The sequence below is a fragment of the Acanthopagrus latus genome, chromosome 17 (genome assembly GCF_904848185.1).
Source record: "Acanthopagrus latus isolate v.2019 chromosome 17, fAcaLat1.1, whole genome shotgun sequence".
In the NCBI taxonomy this organism is placed as follows: Eukaryota; Metazoa; Chordata; class Actinopteri; order Spariformes; family Sparidae; genus Acanthopagrus; species Acanthopagrus latus.
This window is the reverse complement of record NC_051055.1, coordinates 24,393,772-24,411,428: the sequence shown is the minus strand read 5'-3', so window position 1 is coordinate 24,411,428 and position 17,657 is coordinate 24,393,772. Positions and strand designations below refer to the sequence as shown.

Here is a 17,657-nt window from a genome sequence, read left to right as displayed (position 1 = left end):
TTACATTCTTGAATCACATAAGCCCGTGCATTCATTGATCTGCAGACTAGAATTAAAAGGCATAGAAAAAGAGATTTTTGTCTTGTCATGTCATTATTGGCTACATTATTACAGGTATTGGTCCGCTGTGTTTCATATGACTATCTCATTATATATCAGATTTTGATCATTTGTCTGTCTGCTTACCCCTGTGTCCAAGTCCATTTGTTTCTCTAAAACGACTGAGGCCAATTCATTATTCTGTAGATGTTATTTGGGCATTTTGTTCAAAGTAACTTAAAAGTGGTGCAGTAAGTAATTCATAAATCTACGCAGACACTAATATTGTAAGGTAAAATACTACTTTAAAATGAGAGTAACTAGTGATTTGTGATATAATGCATTTTGAAAGACACTTGCCCAACACCAGCAGTGCTTTACTGTCTTTACATGGTGGTATCTGCATCCGGGTTTTCAAAGTTTTCACAGCCAGCAATGCACATTTAGTATCAGCCCTTGAAAAAAAAATAAATCCAGAACTTATCTCTTTTATCTTTTTAAAGCATTTAATTGCTTGTTAACAGTGAAATAACTATTTACTGAAGTTTGATCAACTATGAATTTGCATTTTTTATTACAGATAATTAATTTTTTTAATCATATGACAGATTTTATGACATTAAGTGTGACCAAAACATATGTCAAAATATCAAAGACGTAGAAATTAATATCGACGACATGACCTCTCTGCTTTAGTTAAGTAAATATTGAGTGTACCACCTCTTGTTTGGAGTATTCGTGTCACTTTAGGTCAAATAACCGAATGTGACCCTTCGCCTTGGACCCGTCCTCCATCCACACGCTTTCAAAATCTACCGACCCGTGACAGGAAGTCGTCATCGCTGCCGCTACGTCACTTTACTCCGATGCGGAAGCGATCGTCATCGTAAAAAAGGCTGTGAGTTGGAGGTGTCTGTGAGATGGGATCGAACCGCGGCGTTTTTCTGCGATAAGACCAGCTTGTTGCTCGGTGGTTTGAATGAAAGGAGCGGTGTCGGTCCACGGTTGGTGCTGTGCGGACGGTGTGTGAGTGGTCTCGTGCCTTTTTTTAAGAAAAAAAAAAAAAGCCTCGCAGCAGTTTTAAGTTGACTGCATGTCTCGTGAGGCAGAGCTGCCTGTTAACGGACGAGTCAGCCACTCTGCTGCATCGAAGACGAGATGTTGTTTTTAAAATGACACTCTAATATAACACACTCGGAAAGGTTTAGCAGGTTTTTTTAATATATAAAATTCTGTCCAGTGTAGGGTGGGTCACGAGGTCGACAGCCATAAAAAAAAAAACATTTCACTCCCACTTATTTTTAGACCGTTTTCAAAATGTCGTGGATAAGAGAAGGTGAACTGAACCTCCTGGAAAAGATTTCAGCGAACATCCTGAAGGTAAGCCTGAATCTGTGTGTTCCTCCTCACCTCTGTGTCTAGACCCCAGTGTGTGCCTCTCAGGTGTTCCCATAAGATTTGAGTCAACTTGGGACTGTTCCCTTTAAAAAAAGAAAACAAAAAACCCAACAACCTATATTTTGACTTTTGACCCAAAAGTACAAAACTCAAAGAGAACATCAAATAAAATCTCCTCCATCTTGACACTGAATAATTCTATCTGCATATGTATCTTGGCTTATTATCCAGGTGCTCATTTCACCTGATATTATATTCTCATATTATTCATAGTATTTGTTTACATACTTATTATCTTCTGTGTGCGCCTCTCAAGTGTTGCTATAACATTTTTGAGTATAACGTACATTTTCACCAAAAAAGTAATACCCCGAGATGTTTGAAAAAACATTAAACAATACTTGCATCATTTGTGGAGGTTTACCCAGAATCCTTAAACCATCTTGATGACAAAATAATCAAGATTTAAGATTAATTTGAATCAACTTACGCTTGTTTTTAATTTTTATTTTGTCGTTTGGCCCAAAAGTACAAACTCAAACATCAACAACATCAAATGAAATGTCTTCCATCTTGATACTGAATGATCCTATCTGCATATTCACTACTTGGTCTTTTATCCAGGTGCTCATTACACTAAATATTATATCTTCATATTATTAATTGTAGTTGTTTAAACACTTATTATCGCCACTGTTTGCCTCTCATGTGTTGCCATAAGATTTGAGTATAGCATACATTTTTCCCAAAAAGTAATACCCAGAGATGTTTGGGGAAAAAAAAAACATCAAACACTTGTGGAGGTCTACCCAGAATCCTCAAACCATCTTGATGACAGTATAATTAAGATCAATTTGAGCAAACTGGTGGAGGTGCCTTAAATGTCATCCACTTACCTAAAGACACAGTTGAAAGCTCTGACCAAAGCTTGTAAGTGGACCTGCTCCTAAAGTTGTTTTTTTCCAAGGTCAAGGATGAAACCCATGAGAAAAATAATCAGTGTCTTATCATAAGAAGAAAGAGAAATCGTCACATTTTTGAAGCTAGAGTCAGAGAATATTTTATTTTTTTAAAAAAAGTATCTAAAAATGACTGGTCCATCATCACAATAGTTGCCTGATGCGTCTATTTATGACTCAGTGCAAAATTTCTCCTGAATCTCCTGAATTGTGTCTCCCAGGCTGGACCCATGCCCAAACATGTGGCGTTCATCATGGACGGTAACCGCCGCTTTGCACTGAAGAACAACATCGAGCGGCAGGAAGGGCATATGCAGGGCTTCAACAAGCTGGCAGAGGTGAGGCTGCATTGGGATTTTACGCATGTCTTCTGGGGCGGAAAGTAGGGTGATCATGTATGTGTAACCCCTTGTCCGTTACACACACCAGACACTACGTTGGTGTAAACAGCTGAATATCCAAGAAGTGACGGTGTACGCCTTCAGCATTGAGAACTTCAAGCGCACTAAAGATGAGGTGGATGGGCTGATGGAGCTGGCCAAGCAGAAATTTGAGCGGCTGTTGGATGAAAGGTGAGTTTTTTCAAGTTAAAGCAGCAGTATGGACCGTTTGCACACAAATTAAAATCTTTAATATTCAAGCCATTGCACAACAAGTTCACACATTACCGATTAAGCCTATACCTGCAGTATTTACAGAGTTTTAAGACGCATAGAGCTTATGGCAGAGAAACCTAACAGCCACAAGGGGGAGAGAAAAGTACCATAATCCAGCGTCAGACGATTTAAAATAGCTTATAACACTGTTGCTGCTTGTCACACTCTGCACATATGATTCACAGCTTCCTTAAAGTAAAGTCGACAAGGGCCAAATGCTGTGCCCGGGCACTGCTTGTCAGACTGAAACCTTAATGTTCGGGGCCTTGCGAAAATGAATTAAAATGACCTGTTATGGGCTTTAACGTGAACACATTTTACAGTTGCATTTCAAAACATCCGCACTGAGGAAAAATGTTGGGATTTTTTTGCTGCAATTGCACACAGAGTTGACAGATGCCAACTCTGACACAGAAACGCCTACCACTGCTCTGACCATTGAGTAAGAAGCGCTGTGGACTGATGCCAGACTGGCCAAGAGGAAGAGAGGCTGATTATAAATAGGCGTGCACAATATCAATTATTTCCATCACTATTTTGGCTGGTACTGCCTTTATCCTGCAATATATAATCAAAATGTTTTTTTTTTTATAGGTGTTGCTGATAATATGGCATTCATCTCCCCCTTCCATCGCATTTACATCAACACTAGCTAGCTAATGTTAGGACAGTAGAGGATGCTGGCAACAAACTGTGGAACTCAGAAATTCATGTTTATCCACAAGCTGGCAACTTCCAAGACTATTTATCGTTGACGGCACACAGATGCCACTCAGAATTCATATTCTTATTCTTATTTTTATTTGAACCTGACAAACATTGTATAATTATTGATTCAGAAAAGAGATTATTTTACTGTGCGCCTATAAGCTCTGTAGATGTTTTTTTTTTTTTTTAAATGTATGATTTGTCTGCATAAAAATGTTACAAATATGACCTTTAACCATGGTCTATAGTGCAAATACAGATGCCGAAACCACTTACTTAAACCAGTCAGATGTTTAATCTAATATTGGGCTGTGCTTATCTGCAGTTTCATAAACGGCCACTAGATGTTGACCAAAGGAAAATGTTGTCTCGCATTGCGATGCTGCTTCATTAGCATATTAGCTTGAAGAAAGGGAGTAAAAGTAAAGGGAACTTGTCACACTCAGCGTTGGTGTTAGCCAATTGTTCCCGCCACCTCCTCTCTGTATGATATTCCCTGCAGCATGAACACTGTTAAAAAAAAATGTGGTTAGTGTTGAAAAACCTGCCTCACACTAGATGCTGGACTACAGATTGCTTCAGAGAACCTGTATCATCAACAGTCTGGTTGGGAAATGCAGTCTTGTTCTTCCTTTTAGTCTTCATGTTTTACTCAATGCGTCTCCTCCTCCATAACCCTCACTTGTCTATCCCCCTTCTTTAGAGAAAACCTGGAGAAACACGGTGTGTGTATTCGTGTGCTGGGTGACTTGAACATGCTGCCACTGGACCTCCAGCAAATCATCGCCAAAGCTGTGGTCACAACCAAGGCGCACAATAAGTACGTGTTTTATTAACAGGGCACTTTGTAGTTTTGGAGAAGAAATTCCACCTCAGGATTTTGATGTTGATAATATTATTGATGTAATAGTAGAAACTCAGAAATTATTTATTTATTTATTATAACTGAATAAACAAGCTGTTCTGTTAAACAAGGAAAAGGTCCCAAGAACACTGAGGCCAGAAAGGTGGTGGAGTCCGCCACTTATAAACAGAGTAAAACAGTATTAAGTTGTGTTTGTTTACTCAGATAATTCAGTCATGAATAAAAAACCTTCTGATTAAAATTTCTCCCCCAACATTACACAGTGTACCTTTAATCTGTAGCTCTGCTTTTATGACCCCTTATCATTCGTATTAAGTATTATAACTGGCCAGTGATAAACAAGTGCTTGTTTTGCAGATGTTTCCTGAATGTGTGTTTCGCCTACACGTCAAGATATGAAATCACCAACGCTGTGAGAGAAATGGCTTGGGGAGTGGAGCAGGGCCTGATCAAAGCAAGGTAAACAATGGTCAAGAGCTGAGGTGATCTTGTTGTTAACAGTAGAATATCAATATGTTGCCCAGCCCTTGTGCAACATAGAATGTGAAAAGATAACCAGGGGAGCTGATGCATTAAAAAGTTAATGTCTGTGTTGTTCTGTTGTGCTCAGCGATGTTTCAGAAGCGTTGCTCAGTCAGTGTTTGTACAGCAATAACTCTCCCAATCCTGATCTGCTCATCCGCACATCTGGAGAGGTTCGCCTCAGCGACTTCCTTCTTTGGCAGGTGAGGATGAGAATGACTGCATGGAAAAATTATTTGTTGTCTTTCACATGCGCCCTTGAGAGATCTCTCTTAAACTCATAAAAAAACACTCGGTCATAGCTCACACTCAGTCAGATTGGACATGTGAATTCGGAAGCTTGAGTGTTTGGAGATCATTGGAAGGAATTCTTAAACAGACGCAGTAGTTGTAACCGCGGCAGTTAGACTTGTATTTCAGGTCTTGTAGCTCAAAGCTTTCATTTTAAAGGAGGCTTTTCGTTTGAGTAGACATTTGTTATCGCTTTCTCGTGAAGATGACTTTATTTATTACATAAATATAAAGAAATTAAATGACCAGTTTTGCCATTTACTGGAATTTGTCGACTGTTTAGTTTTGGCATAGTCAACCCCCCCCCCCCAAAAAAAAGACACTTAATGACACTCATGACACTTAATATTATTCCTTCATATTAGTAATAGTAGTCGTTTATGATCAATACACATTGTCAAAGTACTCATCACAGTTTAGCTGCAACTTTCAGTCCAGCAGGTGACCACCAGATCAACTGTAGATCACCGATCAGTCGGCCCGAGTCACTTCCAAGAGAAAGCTGCCATTCTTTGATCTCAGTCCATCACCCTCGGGCCTCCTCATAATGGCAAACAAAACAGATTTTGTCTTGAGGAAAAAAGAACAAGACCTTCAGAGAAACCACCTAGGGCCCAGAGAGACACAAATCAACATCCTTCTTTATTCCCTGACATTTCACAGACCCAACCAATCGATCCCCCGGGGAAAAACAATCAACAAATCAGCTGCGCATGACTATAATCTTCAGCTGCAGCTCTACATTACAGACCATGTTTTTAAGGTTGTTATTATATATTGTATATTATCATGGTCTGTCTTTCAGTTTTGCTAACAGTCAGATAGCTTTGAAGATGGACAAGCATAAGTTGATAGATAAAGTAAAGTAAATAAGGCTATGTCAAACATTTTTTTACTGTACAAATTAAATAACAGTTCTGTCTATTATTCAAATAAACTATAATATAATTTACAGTTAACTGCAGTTTGTCCTCCCTCTGCCTGTTCATGTTCTGTCTGCATCACTTCATCCTTTCAGAAGACTAAACAAGGTAGCCTGAGGAACACCAAATGCTTCTGCTGCATCTTGTTGGCTGAGGAGATTAGGTTCTTCATGTGGAGTAAATTCGATCCTTTATCCCATCAGCCTCAGGTAGCCAGTCAGAAGCAAATGGGGTACCGCAAGACGGATCATTATAGTACCTCTAGTGTAAGATGTTTTCCCAGATGTTGTCCTGTGTGAAAAGACCCAAAATTAAAACTGTAGGTGGGCTAACTGATTATTGTAAACTAACCATATAAAGAGCATTTGTATAGAAATGATTTTTTTCCCAGGCTTTTTGATGCATACAAGCTGGTGATAACTGTAACCGTGATCACCATTACTGATTTCCACAGTGTCAGATGACGTGATACAAGACTGTTTTTGTTTAGAGTAAGACTTTGTAGTGATCTTCAGTGTTCACGGGTGTGGATAGAGTCACACTCTGTGCGTCGTTGCCTTTATCTGTCATGTAGCAGCCGTCATAGATGAGATTTGAACATTGGATTTTTACCAGTAAATTAGATAATTAATTACGGTTTATTTTGAAAAGCTCATTCATGTCAGCTTTGACCGTCTCGGCTGCTTTACTTTATCAAGACTGCAACCAAACACAGCTGCTTGTTTTATAGTTTACGTTTCACTTTAATGCCAATTTATTATGTTTCAATCAAAGAACTTCTTTAAAGCGATTATTTGTTCTGAAATACAGCAACAAAGGGTTATCCACCGATTTTTTTGGAGTGCAATCTATGATCGACGTTCACAAAAGAGACTCAGTTATATAATGATTAGATCATATTGTCAGACGCTTGACAGCTCCTCGTCTGAGACTCGTATTGATTTTCTTTTCTCTTCTTTTCCGCAGACTTCCCACTCTTGTATAGTGTTTCAGTCAGTTCTGTGGCCAGAGTACTCATTCTGGAACCTGTGTGAAGCCATTCTCCAATATCAACTAAATTACAAATCCATCCAGGTAAGGCTTATATCGAGACCAATGAAGGACTTTGTATTGAAAGGGTATACAGGGACACTGGCAGAATAACAAGAATATCTCAGAATACGGTGTTTGTTTTGTCACCATGCCAAATGTATTGATTTAACTCCACTGGGCTGTCATTTTTTGAGTAAATGTCCTCATCGGGGTCTTTGGAGTCAGAGTGTGACTTCAGTAAATGAGATCATTAATTAAGGTTTATTTTAAAAAGCTCATTCATGTCAGCTTTGACTGTCTCGTCTGCTTTACGTTATCAAGACTGCCACATTTGAATGTTTTTGCATTGTCTGTCAGTGATGCACAGGAAACTTGGACAGCCAGTACTAAAGCATAGTCACAGATCAGGCCTCCTTGGACCTTCATAGCCTTCATATATATTGATTTGAAAGCTCACCAATAAAACGGTCATTGACATATCTCTGTTGAAATGCAACCACACATGCGGGAGGACTAGTTTGGAAAATGAGGAATAACTGGTCACATGTATTTATCAACTTTAATAAAAGGTATTTACAAGTGCAGTATGTAAGAATTGGCCACCTTCGAATCATACTCCCAACAAATAAGGGCAGCATATCACCAGAGTAACTGCTAACTGTGTTCTTGTCATACATCCATAACTGTGGCTACTGTTAGCTCAGATAGCCATGCAGCTAACCAGACTACCAGGGAGGCGTTGGTGTTCAGCACAGGAGCGTGTCGATGGGAGAAAGAGGTTTTCAGGCCCGAGGCTAGCTTGTTAGTTAAATATCTCTAGATGTCTTTGAAATAATGTAGAAATTGCTATTTCTTCACATTTTGTTCATAATTTTAGTTCATTTTTTAATGTTTTCAAATTGCCTCTTTTGTCCAGCCAACGGTCCCAAACACAAAGTCTCTTCCTTTACTGTCATAAATGGCAAAAGTGAAGTAGCAAATCCTTTTATTAAGAAGCAGGTACATACACATTTTGGACACTTATGAGTGAAGTAGCAATTCCTTTTATTAAGAAGCTGGAACAAGCACATTTTGGACATTTATGATTAAAAAATGATTTATTGACCGTCAAAAGTTTAAGCGACCAGTTGTTTTTGATAAACTCATTGAAGAACTGACTATAATTCTAAGATTGTTTGTATTATTTTTAATAATTTAATTTTCATTACCCAGAAAGTACATGTGAACAAGAGACAAAAAACACATACACACATAGAAATATCATAGAAAAATCATTTCCTGTGTCATTTTCAGTGGTTCACTCTCTCATCTTGCTGTTGACATGTAATTGTCCATTTCTAATCCTGAGTTAACTCTTCCATTTCATATATTTCAGATACAGTTTTTTAACCATTCAGCCTGCGTTGGTGGCTCAGCCTTGTTACCATCTCTTTGTAACAGCGTTTTGTAGGCTGCCAACAACATTTTCAACAAATACTGTCCTCTTTTAAAAATAGTACAGCACTACACATGATTTAGGTATATTAAAGCCCGGTAACGATATGAACAGCCCCCTAAATATTTTTAATTTCTGGACAACGCCAAAATACATGACAGTAGTTGACATTTATTGCCCCACATTTCTAAGATGTTTATATTATTCAGTTCCACTACTGCATGTCAACCTGTTATTCTGTCACAAAATGTAAATACACTTTACCTTGTTTATTCAAGATACAAGATTAATTTAATAGTCATTACACAAGAGAGGATTGTACAAAGAAATGGTAGTCTGCTGCTCACAAAATAAATTTATATTGATGATGGAATAAGTGAAAAGTCAGTATTGATTTAACTATGCTGGTGAAACATTTTTTTTCGACAAATATCATGGAATTCAAACCCTGAATGAATCGGTTTAGCACTGCCATGTTTTTCAAAGACGAGGGAAATATCTTGGGCCAGCGTGACAGTGAAACAGTTTGTGTTGGCCACCATCTGTCACACAACACAGACTCTCTGTTGTACATGTAATCAGTATTACGGCTTCAGTTTACACCTTCCTTATTGCCACCAAAACAAATATGAATAGCAATTCCCACATAACAGGACTAATGGGAATGTCGATGTGTGTTGTGTTTTAGAAAGCCAGAGACCTACATCGAGAGCATCAGGCCTTGCTGCAGCTAGAGGCGGATCGAGCCTGCGTGGCGGAGTACCTGCAGCACCATGGGAATGGAAAACCTGCCGATGCCCAGAGAAGACAAGAGGCACTGCTGCACTACACCACCTGCCGGGAAGAACGAATTCAGGACTTCCTAGACGCGCTGAAGCACAAGAGAGACTCTTTCTTTAATGACTTAGAGAGCGAAGCTGTTGTGGCGTAGGAAGGCTCAGAAGAAACAAACCCCATGTTGAAATGGGGATGAAACCTCTCCTGTGCTCTTCCCAAAAGGGCTTTTTGTGGAAAAGTGGGAAGAGTGAGCAGTAACTGGGAATGGTTTCATTTGGGTTACTGGTTTGTGCAAGTTGAGAGGGCAGTTTTACCCCTATGGGGCTGTAGAATAATTGATATTTATGATTGTAGATTTAAAAAAAAAAAAGTCTAACACGTGGAAATGTCTGGTCAAGATGTAGTTAAATGGTGTAACTCGTCTGTCAAATGCATGCCAGTGGAAGATCAAATCTTATGAGTGAACGCCAGGGATTCTGTGTTGTGGAGATGTTTGCAAAGAAGAAATCATCCAGATGATATAAATCAGTCCAGTTTTTTTTTGTTTTTTTTTCCCCCTGAAGTCCCAAAGGAGGTGTTGTCTGTTGAGTGTGATGTTGATGACATAACTAGATTTTGACCAGCTTTCTCAAACAGAATAAAGTGGTATGTCAGATGTGATTAAATAATGTGTGATCCACTTCTTTGTACTTCTGTTGCACATTTTGGTCATCTTTTATCAGTCGCCTGACATCAGTTCTTGCCTCCGTCTAGCTTTTAATATGATGGTAATGAATGTCTTAACTTATGCAGCAGACAAATATCACTTGTGTAAGGTGTAGTATCTCAGGAAATCACTGTTCTGGTTTCGTATTAGATTAGTGAAGCCTTTTGAAAATGGGAAGGCTTTCATCCCATACAGGCATATCAACGTCTCTAATTTCTACGAGTAACAGTTCCACAAATTGACATGCTAAATATACAGCTTTATATAAAGACATTTATTGTGTATATTGATTCGGTATGAATGCATATAGTTGTGTTGTTGAAGAAGCAGTGATGTAGTGAATGTAAAGGAAGGTCATCTATGACTTCCATTCAGTGATCTAAGACAAGGAAAAGCAACACTGATTTTGTTCAGCTCTGACAGACTTAACATTCACAAAAATCCTTCAAAAATACCAAGTTTAAAATTAAACACCAGAGGTGGATTTCATTGTTCGATGTCGAGATTCAGTTCCCGTCGTTCAGTCCCGTAGGAAGAATCGTTCGTGCTGTTTGTTCATTTGTCTGTGCTGTCGCGTTTCCAGTACAGCGTCGTTTGGCGCTGAATCATGTAATTCACAGTTCTCAGCTCCTTGTCCTCAAACAATCATGCTAACGGTCAACATAATACTCTCGTTCAAGGCAAATACATGGCTGCAACATCAGTGGATAATGTGTATATTCACCTTGATATTAAATTGACATGTATTGAAGGTAATCCAAGGATGACTGACTGAGAACTTCAGAGGGACGGTTTATGATTGTGTGATTCTCCAATTAATAGCATCAAACTGATGACGTAGTGTTGATTTGGTCGAGGAGTATGTAATAACACATTAAAGGAGCATTATGCGGTTTTGGAGAAGAAATTCAAACCTAGAATTTTAATATTTACAGTATTAATGAGGTAATAATACAGACACAGAAATACTTTTTTTCCTTATCTGAATAAACAAGCTGTTCTCAAAGGGAAATGAGATCCCCAGAACACTGTTTGAAGCTAGAAAGGTGGCAGGGTCCGCCACATGTGAACAAAGTGAAAACAGAATGAAATCACGTTGTCCTTTAAAGTCGGTTTGTTTATTCAGTTATGAAAACTACGACTCTTGTAGGCATAAAAATCAGTCAGTGAATAAATGACAAAATGCTGCTGTAAATACATAAAATATAGATATATATTAAAAGCAACATTTAGCCCAAAACTCAATGATTAGTCTACATCTAGCACCATTTTTGATAGTAATGTTTGATAGAATGTAATAGAGTAACAGATCTTCAAAAAAATAGTATGAGTACCATAAACATTAGGTGTACCTCAAGGGGGACGGTTTTCTGAAAGACAAAAACAGAAAAAACACAATATTACAATTTGACATTACACATGACATGTCTTTCTCCTTTGATTATAATGTCTTCCCCAAAACTAAATAGTGCGCCTTTAAATCGTCACAGACATGATATGGCAAAACAAATCGGATTTTAAATGAGACGTGATGAGCTGGATCTACTTTTCTCAACCGTCACCAGCGGTAATCCACCGGGGACGTTCGCCGCAGCGCCTCCCTGAGGCACCGCGCGGTATTTTTCCTGGCTGCTTCCTGCCTCTTTAACGAATGGGGAGGCGCCTGTAGCCACGTGACGCGCTCGCATCCAATGGCAGCCTCAGAAACACAAAACTGGTTCGAACCGGTTTCGTTCTTATATTTCAGTGTATAAACTACAAAAACATTCGTTTGCATTATACATTCGCCATTTTACTCTGCAACTGCCCGGTCGCCGTGTGTTATCTCTCCGAAAAACAGCCCGTTTTTACGGTTATTTTTGTGAGCTTTCCGTTCATTCCCAGGCAACAACATGGTCAAATCGAAGGTAAGAGTTTTATTTTATTTTTTTTGCTTTTTTTAGCTAAGCGCTGCGATGTCGGTGTAGTTCGCTTGAGGTTACAGTTGGGCTTGCGTTTGATATTTGTGCATCAGAGGAACGTCATCATCCCCGAACGAACGCTACAGCCATGGCGGGCGGGCAGGAAAGACCTGCTCGGGCATCCTCCCATTAATATATCCACACCGGGGCGTTACGGAAAACACATCTTACCGAGGCTGAGAGTGTTCGTGGGTTTATTTCCACAGTCCCTGCGCCAAAGCCCTGACTTGTGCAGAGACTGACATTGCGCTGTGCAAATCGCCTGGCACCGTTGGTCTTTTCCCCTCTTTGACAGAGGGGGTGGAGGGGGAGGGGGTCTCCCCAGGCTAAACGCAACAACACAATTTCAACACACACTGTAACGTTAAATTCGTGTGCTATCAGCTGAATAAAAAACGCGCAGCCCGCCGCACCTACGAACCGAAGATGAGTGTGTTTTTTCTGGTGATACTAAGTTCGAGCGCGAAGTGCAAATTTGAGGAAGGAGTTGGGGGAGGGGAGGCGGAATTTATTATTTATTTATTTATTTTTCAGTCTTGTTTTGAATATGAAAAGTCAGGCGTTTGCTCATGCACGTCGACCCCAGGGTTTATTCTCGAGTTAAATCAACACTGGCTTTTAAATGTAAGACAGAAAAGGAAAGAAATATAAAGAAACGCAGACATTAACGCTCATGTTTGTTTCCATCAGTTTAATTAGGAGGGAGGTGATTTATTTTTCTTTTTTGCGTGTGGCGATAACACGCCCCAAAGCAGCGTGTGGCATATAAATAAATCTGTATATCTTACAAAATAATAGTAAAAAAGAATTTTTTTAAAAAATGGTGGGGAAAAAAATGGCAAAAATTATAAATGCGTTTTCTTAGTGACATTTGTCAGCAAATTAAATTAAACTGCGTGTACAATCTCTGCAGACCTGCGTTTGGCTGCACGTATTGTAAGGCGGTCGCTACAGATTAGTAGAGTAGTAATCTTATCAGTTTCCCAACAGCTGTCTGTCGGCGCGCACTGATACAAAACAAAGGAAGCTGTCAGGGCGCCAAGGCGCTGTCATGGTGACGGGACAGCTCCAGTTTGAATTCAAATAAGGGCGGGAAGATGTTTAAAAAAAATAAGTTTATTTACTAGTGTTTAGGTATAGCGTTTATTTGTTTATTGCTAATAAAGCCTAGTTATTGCAGAAATGTTGATGCTCTGTGATTAAGAGATAAATCTGTTGTTTGACTCTCTAGAGATGTCATGAATAATATTCGTATTCAAATTGTAATATTGTGTTTTTCTGTTTCTGTCTTGCAGAAGAATGCGGCCCTTGGGGTATGTAGCAAACTCTAATTGTTTACAGTATTTATATTATTTTACATTATTTTGTTATTGCAACAATATTGTGCACCTGTACATTCTCAGACAGTATGTTAGGTAGTCGACTGATAATTGAGGTTTGTGGTTAAATGTTGCTTTTCATATAATTTTCTTTTTTGTTAAAAAAAAAAAGAAAAAAAAAGCACTTTTTAATTTAGGGTGGGGTTTAATCAGAGGAGTAAGCTCTTTAGTGCCTTTTATGCCTGATCAAACTCAATGTTTTCATGACTGACTCATAAAGTGAATAAACAAACTGACCTTAAAGGACAACTTAATTTCATACTGTTTTATTTTGTTTATATGGGACGGACGTTTCTATCTTCAAACAGTGGTCTTGGGACCTTGTTTCTGAGTTTCAGTTTCTTCTCCAAAACTACATAGTGCCCCTTTTAAGTATTTTTGATAAGACTGATTCCCACTTGGCTGTATATGTCATACTTATTTAGGGTTATGTGTTTTTTACATGTGTAATTATTATTAAAGATTGTCTTCCTTCTGTCTCCATAGGAAAGAAGAACTTCCATAAGGCTGGCAAACGTAAGATTCTTAGAAACACAATCAATCATTCTCACTTTGACATGCATGCAACATTCGTTTAGTTTATCAAAGTTGAAAGGTGGCCACAAAGCTGTCTAACACACTGTTCACATGTCATTTTAACTTCTATCATTTTTTCCCTTTTATAGAAACCTAAACCTGCTCAGGTGGAGAAGAAGAAGGCCGTAAAGGTATGTAACTGTAACACAGGCTAAACAGGTGTTTTGTATGTTGTTTGTCCTATGTTCAACTGATTCATGGACTGGAGTGCCTTGAAGGGAAATTTAGTTTCAGTACAAATTGGAAAGGAACATTTGAGAGACAGTTTCAATGTTTATAGTATACATTCATTGTCTGAAGCATGTGCTGGAGAGCTCTTATCTGTTGTAACCATGTGTCATGTCGATTGTAGAAGGCAGCCAAACCGAAGAAGACCAAAGCCGAAAATGGAGGCGCCAAGGCTCAGGTTTGTTTCTTCTATGAGAAAGTCTCTCCATCACAAATATTACATTACATGATTTTTCTTAGTATTTTGCAGGTAATTTGTGCTCTTAGCAGAATACATTGTTTTTAATTTACCCATCTCCAGAGTGTCAATGGGATAAGATTGAATGTCATCAACAGTACCGATTTAAACAAAGGTTCCTGAAAATCAACACAGGGTGTCTGCAAGTTCAAGTCCTTAAACGTATTATAATTACCAATTATACAACTTCAGATAATGTTTAAAAAAGACTGGAGTAACGTTTTTTTGGTTCACTTTGTTGAAAATGTAATCCATAATTGGTGTCATCCGTAAGTCAGTAAATTTGGTCAATTGTTTTCCATTCAAGTTTGATAATAAAAGGATCTGAAAAGCTGTTTGGTTTGATGAAACTTGCAGGCACCCTCTAATAAACCATATAAGATTAAGTGGATGAAACCATAGCATGGTGGTGATCACAGTAGAGGAGTATGTACTGGTTTATTGTCTGAATTATCATTGTATGTAACATGCTGCTTTCTCTTCTTTCCTTTTCTCTCCCCAGGAGGCAAAGACTGACGCCACTGAAGCCAAATGAATAACAGTTGATGTACTCACTCTGTGTACTTGGTGATTGTACAGTTTTAAAATAAGTATTTTTTACCAAGTTTTATATTACAAATGTCATTTATAGGTTTGTTTTGGGCTTGCACTTGATGTAACAAAACTATGTTGTCACATTCATATCCATTTAAAATGATACCGTCCATATCTTGTAGACGTGGCATTTTTAGTTTAGTCTAATTCTGCTGAGTGATAGATATTTTCCAAGAAGTTGGACTTTGATTCTAATTTTAAACATTATAAGGCAGCTAAAGCATATTGTTAAAATATGGGGGAGAACAGGAATTTTGCCTATTTATCTCCTTTATATTTTAATGTTGAACTAATAAGAAATTGCTTACCAAATGTTTTGAAGCACTGTATGTTGACATGAGATCTAGTCATTGAGAATGCCACAGCAAAAATACTGTTATTAGGTCAAAAAGTTTGATACAACCCAAAAAACATGTAAGATGTGAACCTGGTCATCTAATGAAACGTTAAGTTATGTTTCTGTTAGAAGAAAAGGAAGCTTTTCTGACTTCAATGGTTGATCTAAATGTTCTTGAATAAAAATTTGCAAAATGTCGTCTTTGTCATCTTGTTTCACATAGACGTAACGTCCATTTGTGATGTGACAATGATCTTTGCTGACAACTGTCATCCCCAGCCCTACTGCAGGCCCCTCCATCTTGGCAGGACATCCATTTTAAGACAACACCCAAAGGTTTCGTTTACTCATCACCACTGTGGGCTCTAGGCGGCTCTCGCTTTTGTTTTCAACCTGCCGAAGTGTCAATATATTCTGTAAATGTGTTTGACTAGAGTTGGTTGACTTAAAAAAAAATGTTTTCTTTGAAATGATTTAAATACTTCAACCCAGTAAAAGTAAAACTGCATATGAAACGACACTTAGGTAAAAAAAAAAAAACACAGTAGTTGGAGTTAATCAAATAGATGGATAGTTGTTAACTATCATCAGAAACACTTTATAGTACAGTTTAGTACAGTTTTTCCTCGATATCCTCCTAATTACTTCTTATTGATAGGGAGGGAAGTTGTATATGAATCATGTTCTGAATATGCTTATTCAGTAACTGGTAATTATTGTGTAGTTATTGTGGGAAATGTATCAGTGAATGGTCTAGAATTTGAAGTCGTAAGGTTTATTTTCATATACACAGTCAAATAAAAACAATCTCCCTGTACAGTGAAATTCTTCCTTTGTCTCCCACTATGAATAACATTTCACAATGAAAAACTTAAATGAGAAAAATACAGCAAGAATAAGATAAAACAAATGTAGACTATGTAGTGTCACTGTATTATATTACAAATACAGTCTCATACAGTGTGAATATAGATGTAGAATGAGGTGTTTAAAGTGCTTTTAAAATGACTAATATGGGGGCCAATATGCTACTAGTACGCATGCTAATAAAGAAAAAAACTAGTTGATGGTCAATATGTCTAGCCTGATACAAAGTGTTACCAATGCATCATAATTTATGAACGTATATTTTCAGTGTAGACTGTCTATGTGTCAACAGATGATGCTCATGAGTGTTTTAGAAACACTATATTATATTCAGGTGTAAATGTCTCAGTAATAAACAGTGTTCAGCAAATCAAATCCACGTACATAACACAAGACTCCTGTACAGAAAGTCTTTTACATATGACACTGTGTTTAGTATCTACTATATGCTACTGTATATTATAATCTATAATATTTTACAACATTATTAACTTTATATTACACTATATGATATCGTAACGTTATGTAGGAATATACAACAGTTTATGTCATTGTGCTACATAATATCTGTAAGTAAATATATAAACAACACAGAATTACATAATGACATAATATTCTGACGTACAGATGTTGGGGCTGATGACATCATATTCCTCATACGTTACTGTCTCTGCTGCTGCTAAACAGAACTCTGTCTGTGTCACTTTGCTTGAGAGGGCACTGCAAAGTTCATTTCATCATTCACTGATAATTCATTATTCATTTTCTTTGCTCTCCGTGTTTATCTGAGCTCATGTCTGTCCTCATGCACCTGAGTGACCCATCAGAAGGAATGTGTGGAGGAGTTTCTCCTCCTGCTGTGGAGAAAACACTGAGCGTCTTTGCTCAGCAGCGCCGGTAGAGGGAGGTGTCACATCACTGCAGACACATGAGCTACTTGTCTTTATACCAGCGGGGGTCACCCTCTCCTTTCACAAGCTGCAGCCTGGGAAACTGGGTCAGATATGACACGCTTTGTTTTGAAGCCTTTAACCAGAGAGAGTGTTTATTCAATCAATGAGCGAGATGTTAAAAGCTCTATTTAACATCGCACTCAAATTAAGATCCATTAGTGACAAAAATGGGTCAAAAGAAACTTTAAAATATATTTGTTTTTCTTTTGTTTT

At 38.1% G+C, this 17,657-nt stretch overlaps 1 protein-coding gene and 1 long non-coding RNA gene across 4 annotated transcripts; both read left to right on the top strand.

The window, feature by feature from the left end:
• Positions 1–884: 884 nt before the first annotated feature.
• dhdds (dehydrodolichyl diphosphate synthase) lies at positions 885–10,284 on the top strand. Of its 3 annotated transcripts, none has more exons than XM_037074200.1 (9): positions 885–1,065; positions 1,345–1,419; positions 2,618–2,734; positions 2,826–2,968; positions 4,464–4,580; positions 4,983–5,084; positions 5,236–5,350; positions 7,328–7,435; positions 9,517–10,284. In XM_037074200.1, exons 2-9 carry the CDS (start codon positions 1,357–1,359, stop codon positions 9,757–9,759), a joined length of 1,008 nt encoding a protein of 335 aa, XP_036930095.1. In that variant the 5' UTR covers positions 885–1,065; positions 1,345–1,356; the 3' UTR covers positions 9,760–10,284. The 3 variants fall into 3 exon arrangements, with proteins under 3 accessions (XP_036930095.1, XP_036930094.1, XP_036930093.1); XM_037074199.1 differs by having other exon boundaries at positions 885–1,241; XM_037074198.1 differs by having other exon boundaries at positions 886–1,061.
• A 1,747-nt stretch (positions 10,285–12,031) lies between these two features.
• Positions 12,032–15,822, top strand: LOC119005974. Its single transcript, XR_005070630.1, has 6 exons — positions 12,032–12,218; positions 13,568–13,585; positions 14,138–14,167; positions 14,317–14,358; positions 14,580–14,633; positions 15,196–15,822. It is a non-coding gene; the product is annotated as an uncharacterized LOC119005974 (long non-coding RNA).
• The last annotated feature ends 1,835 nt before the right edge of the window (positions 15,823–17,657 follow it).

Excerpts from the sequence above, each read along its gene's own strand:
- dhdds (XM_037074200.1), top strand. The coding sequence starts at position 1,357 with ATGTCGTGGATAAGAGAAGGTGAACTGAACCTCCTGGAAAAGATTTCA. Across the intron at positions 2,969-4,463 it reads GAGCGGCTGTTGGATGAAAG|AGAAAACCTGGAGAAACACG; the intron begins GTGAGTTTTTTC and ends CCCCTTCTTTAG. Across the intron at positions 4,581-4,982 it reads ACAACCAAGGCGCACAATAA|ATGTTTCCTGAATGTGTGTT; the intron begins GTACGTGTTTTA and ends CTTGTTTTGCAG.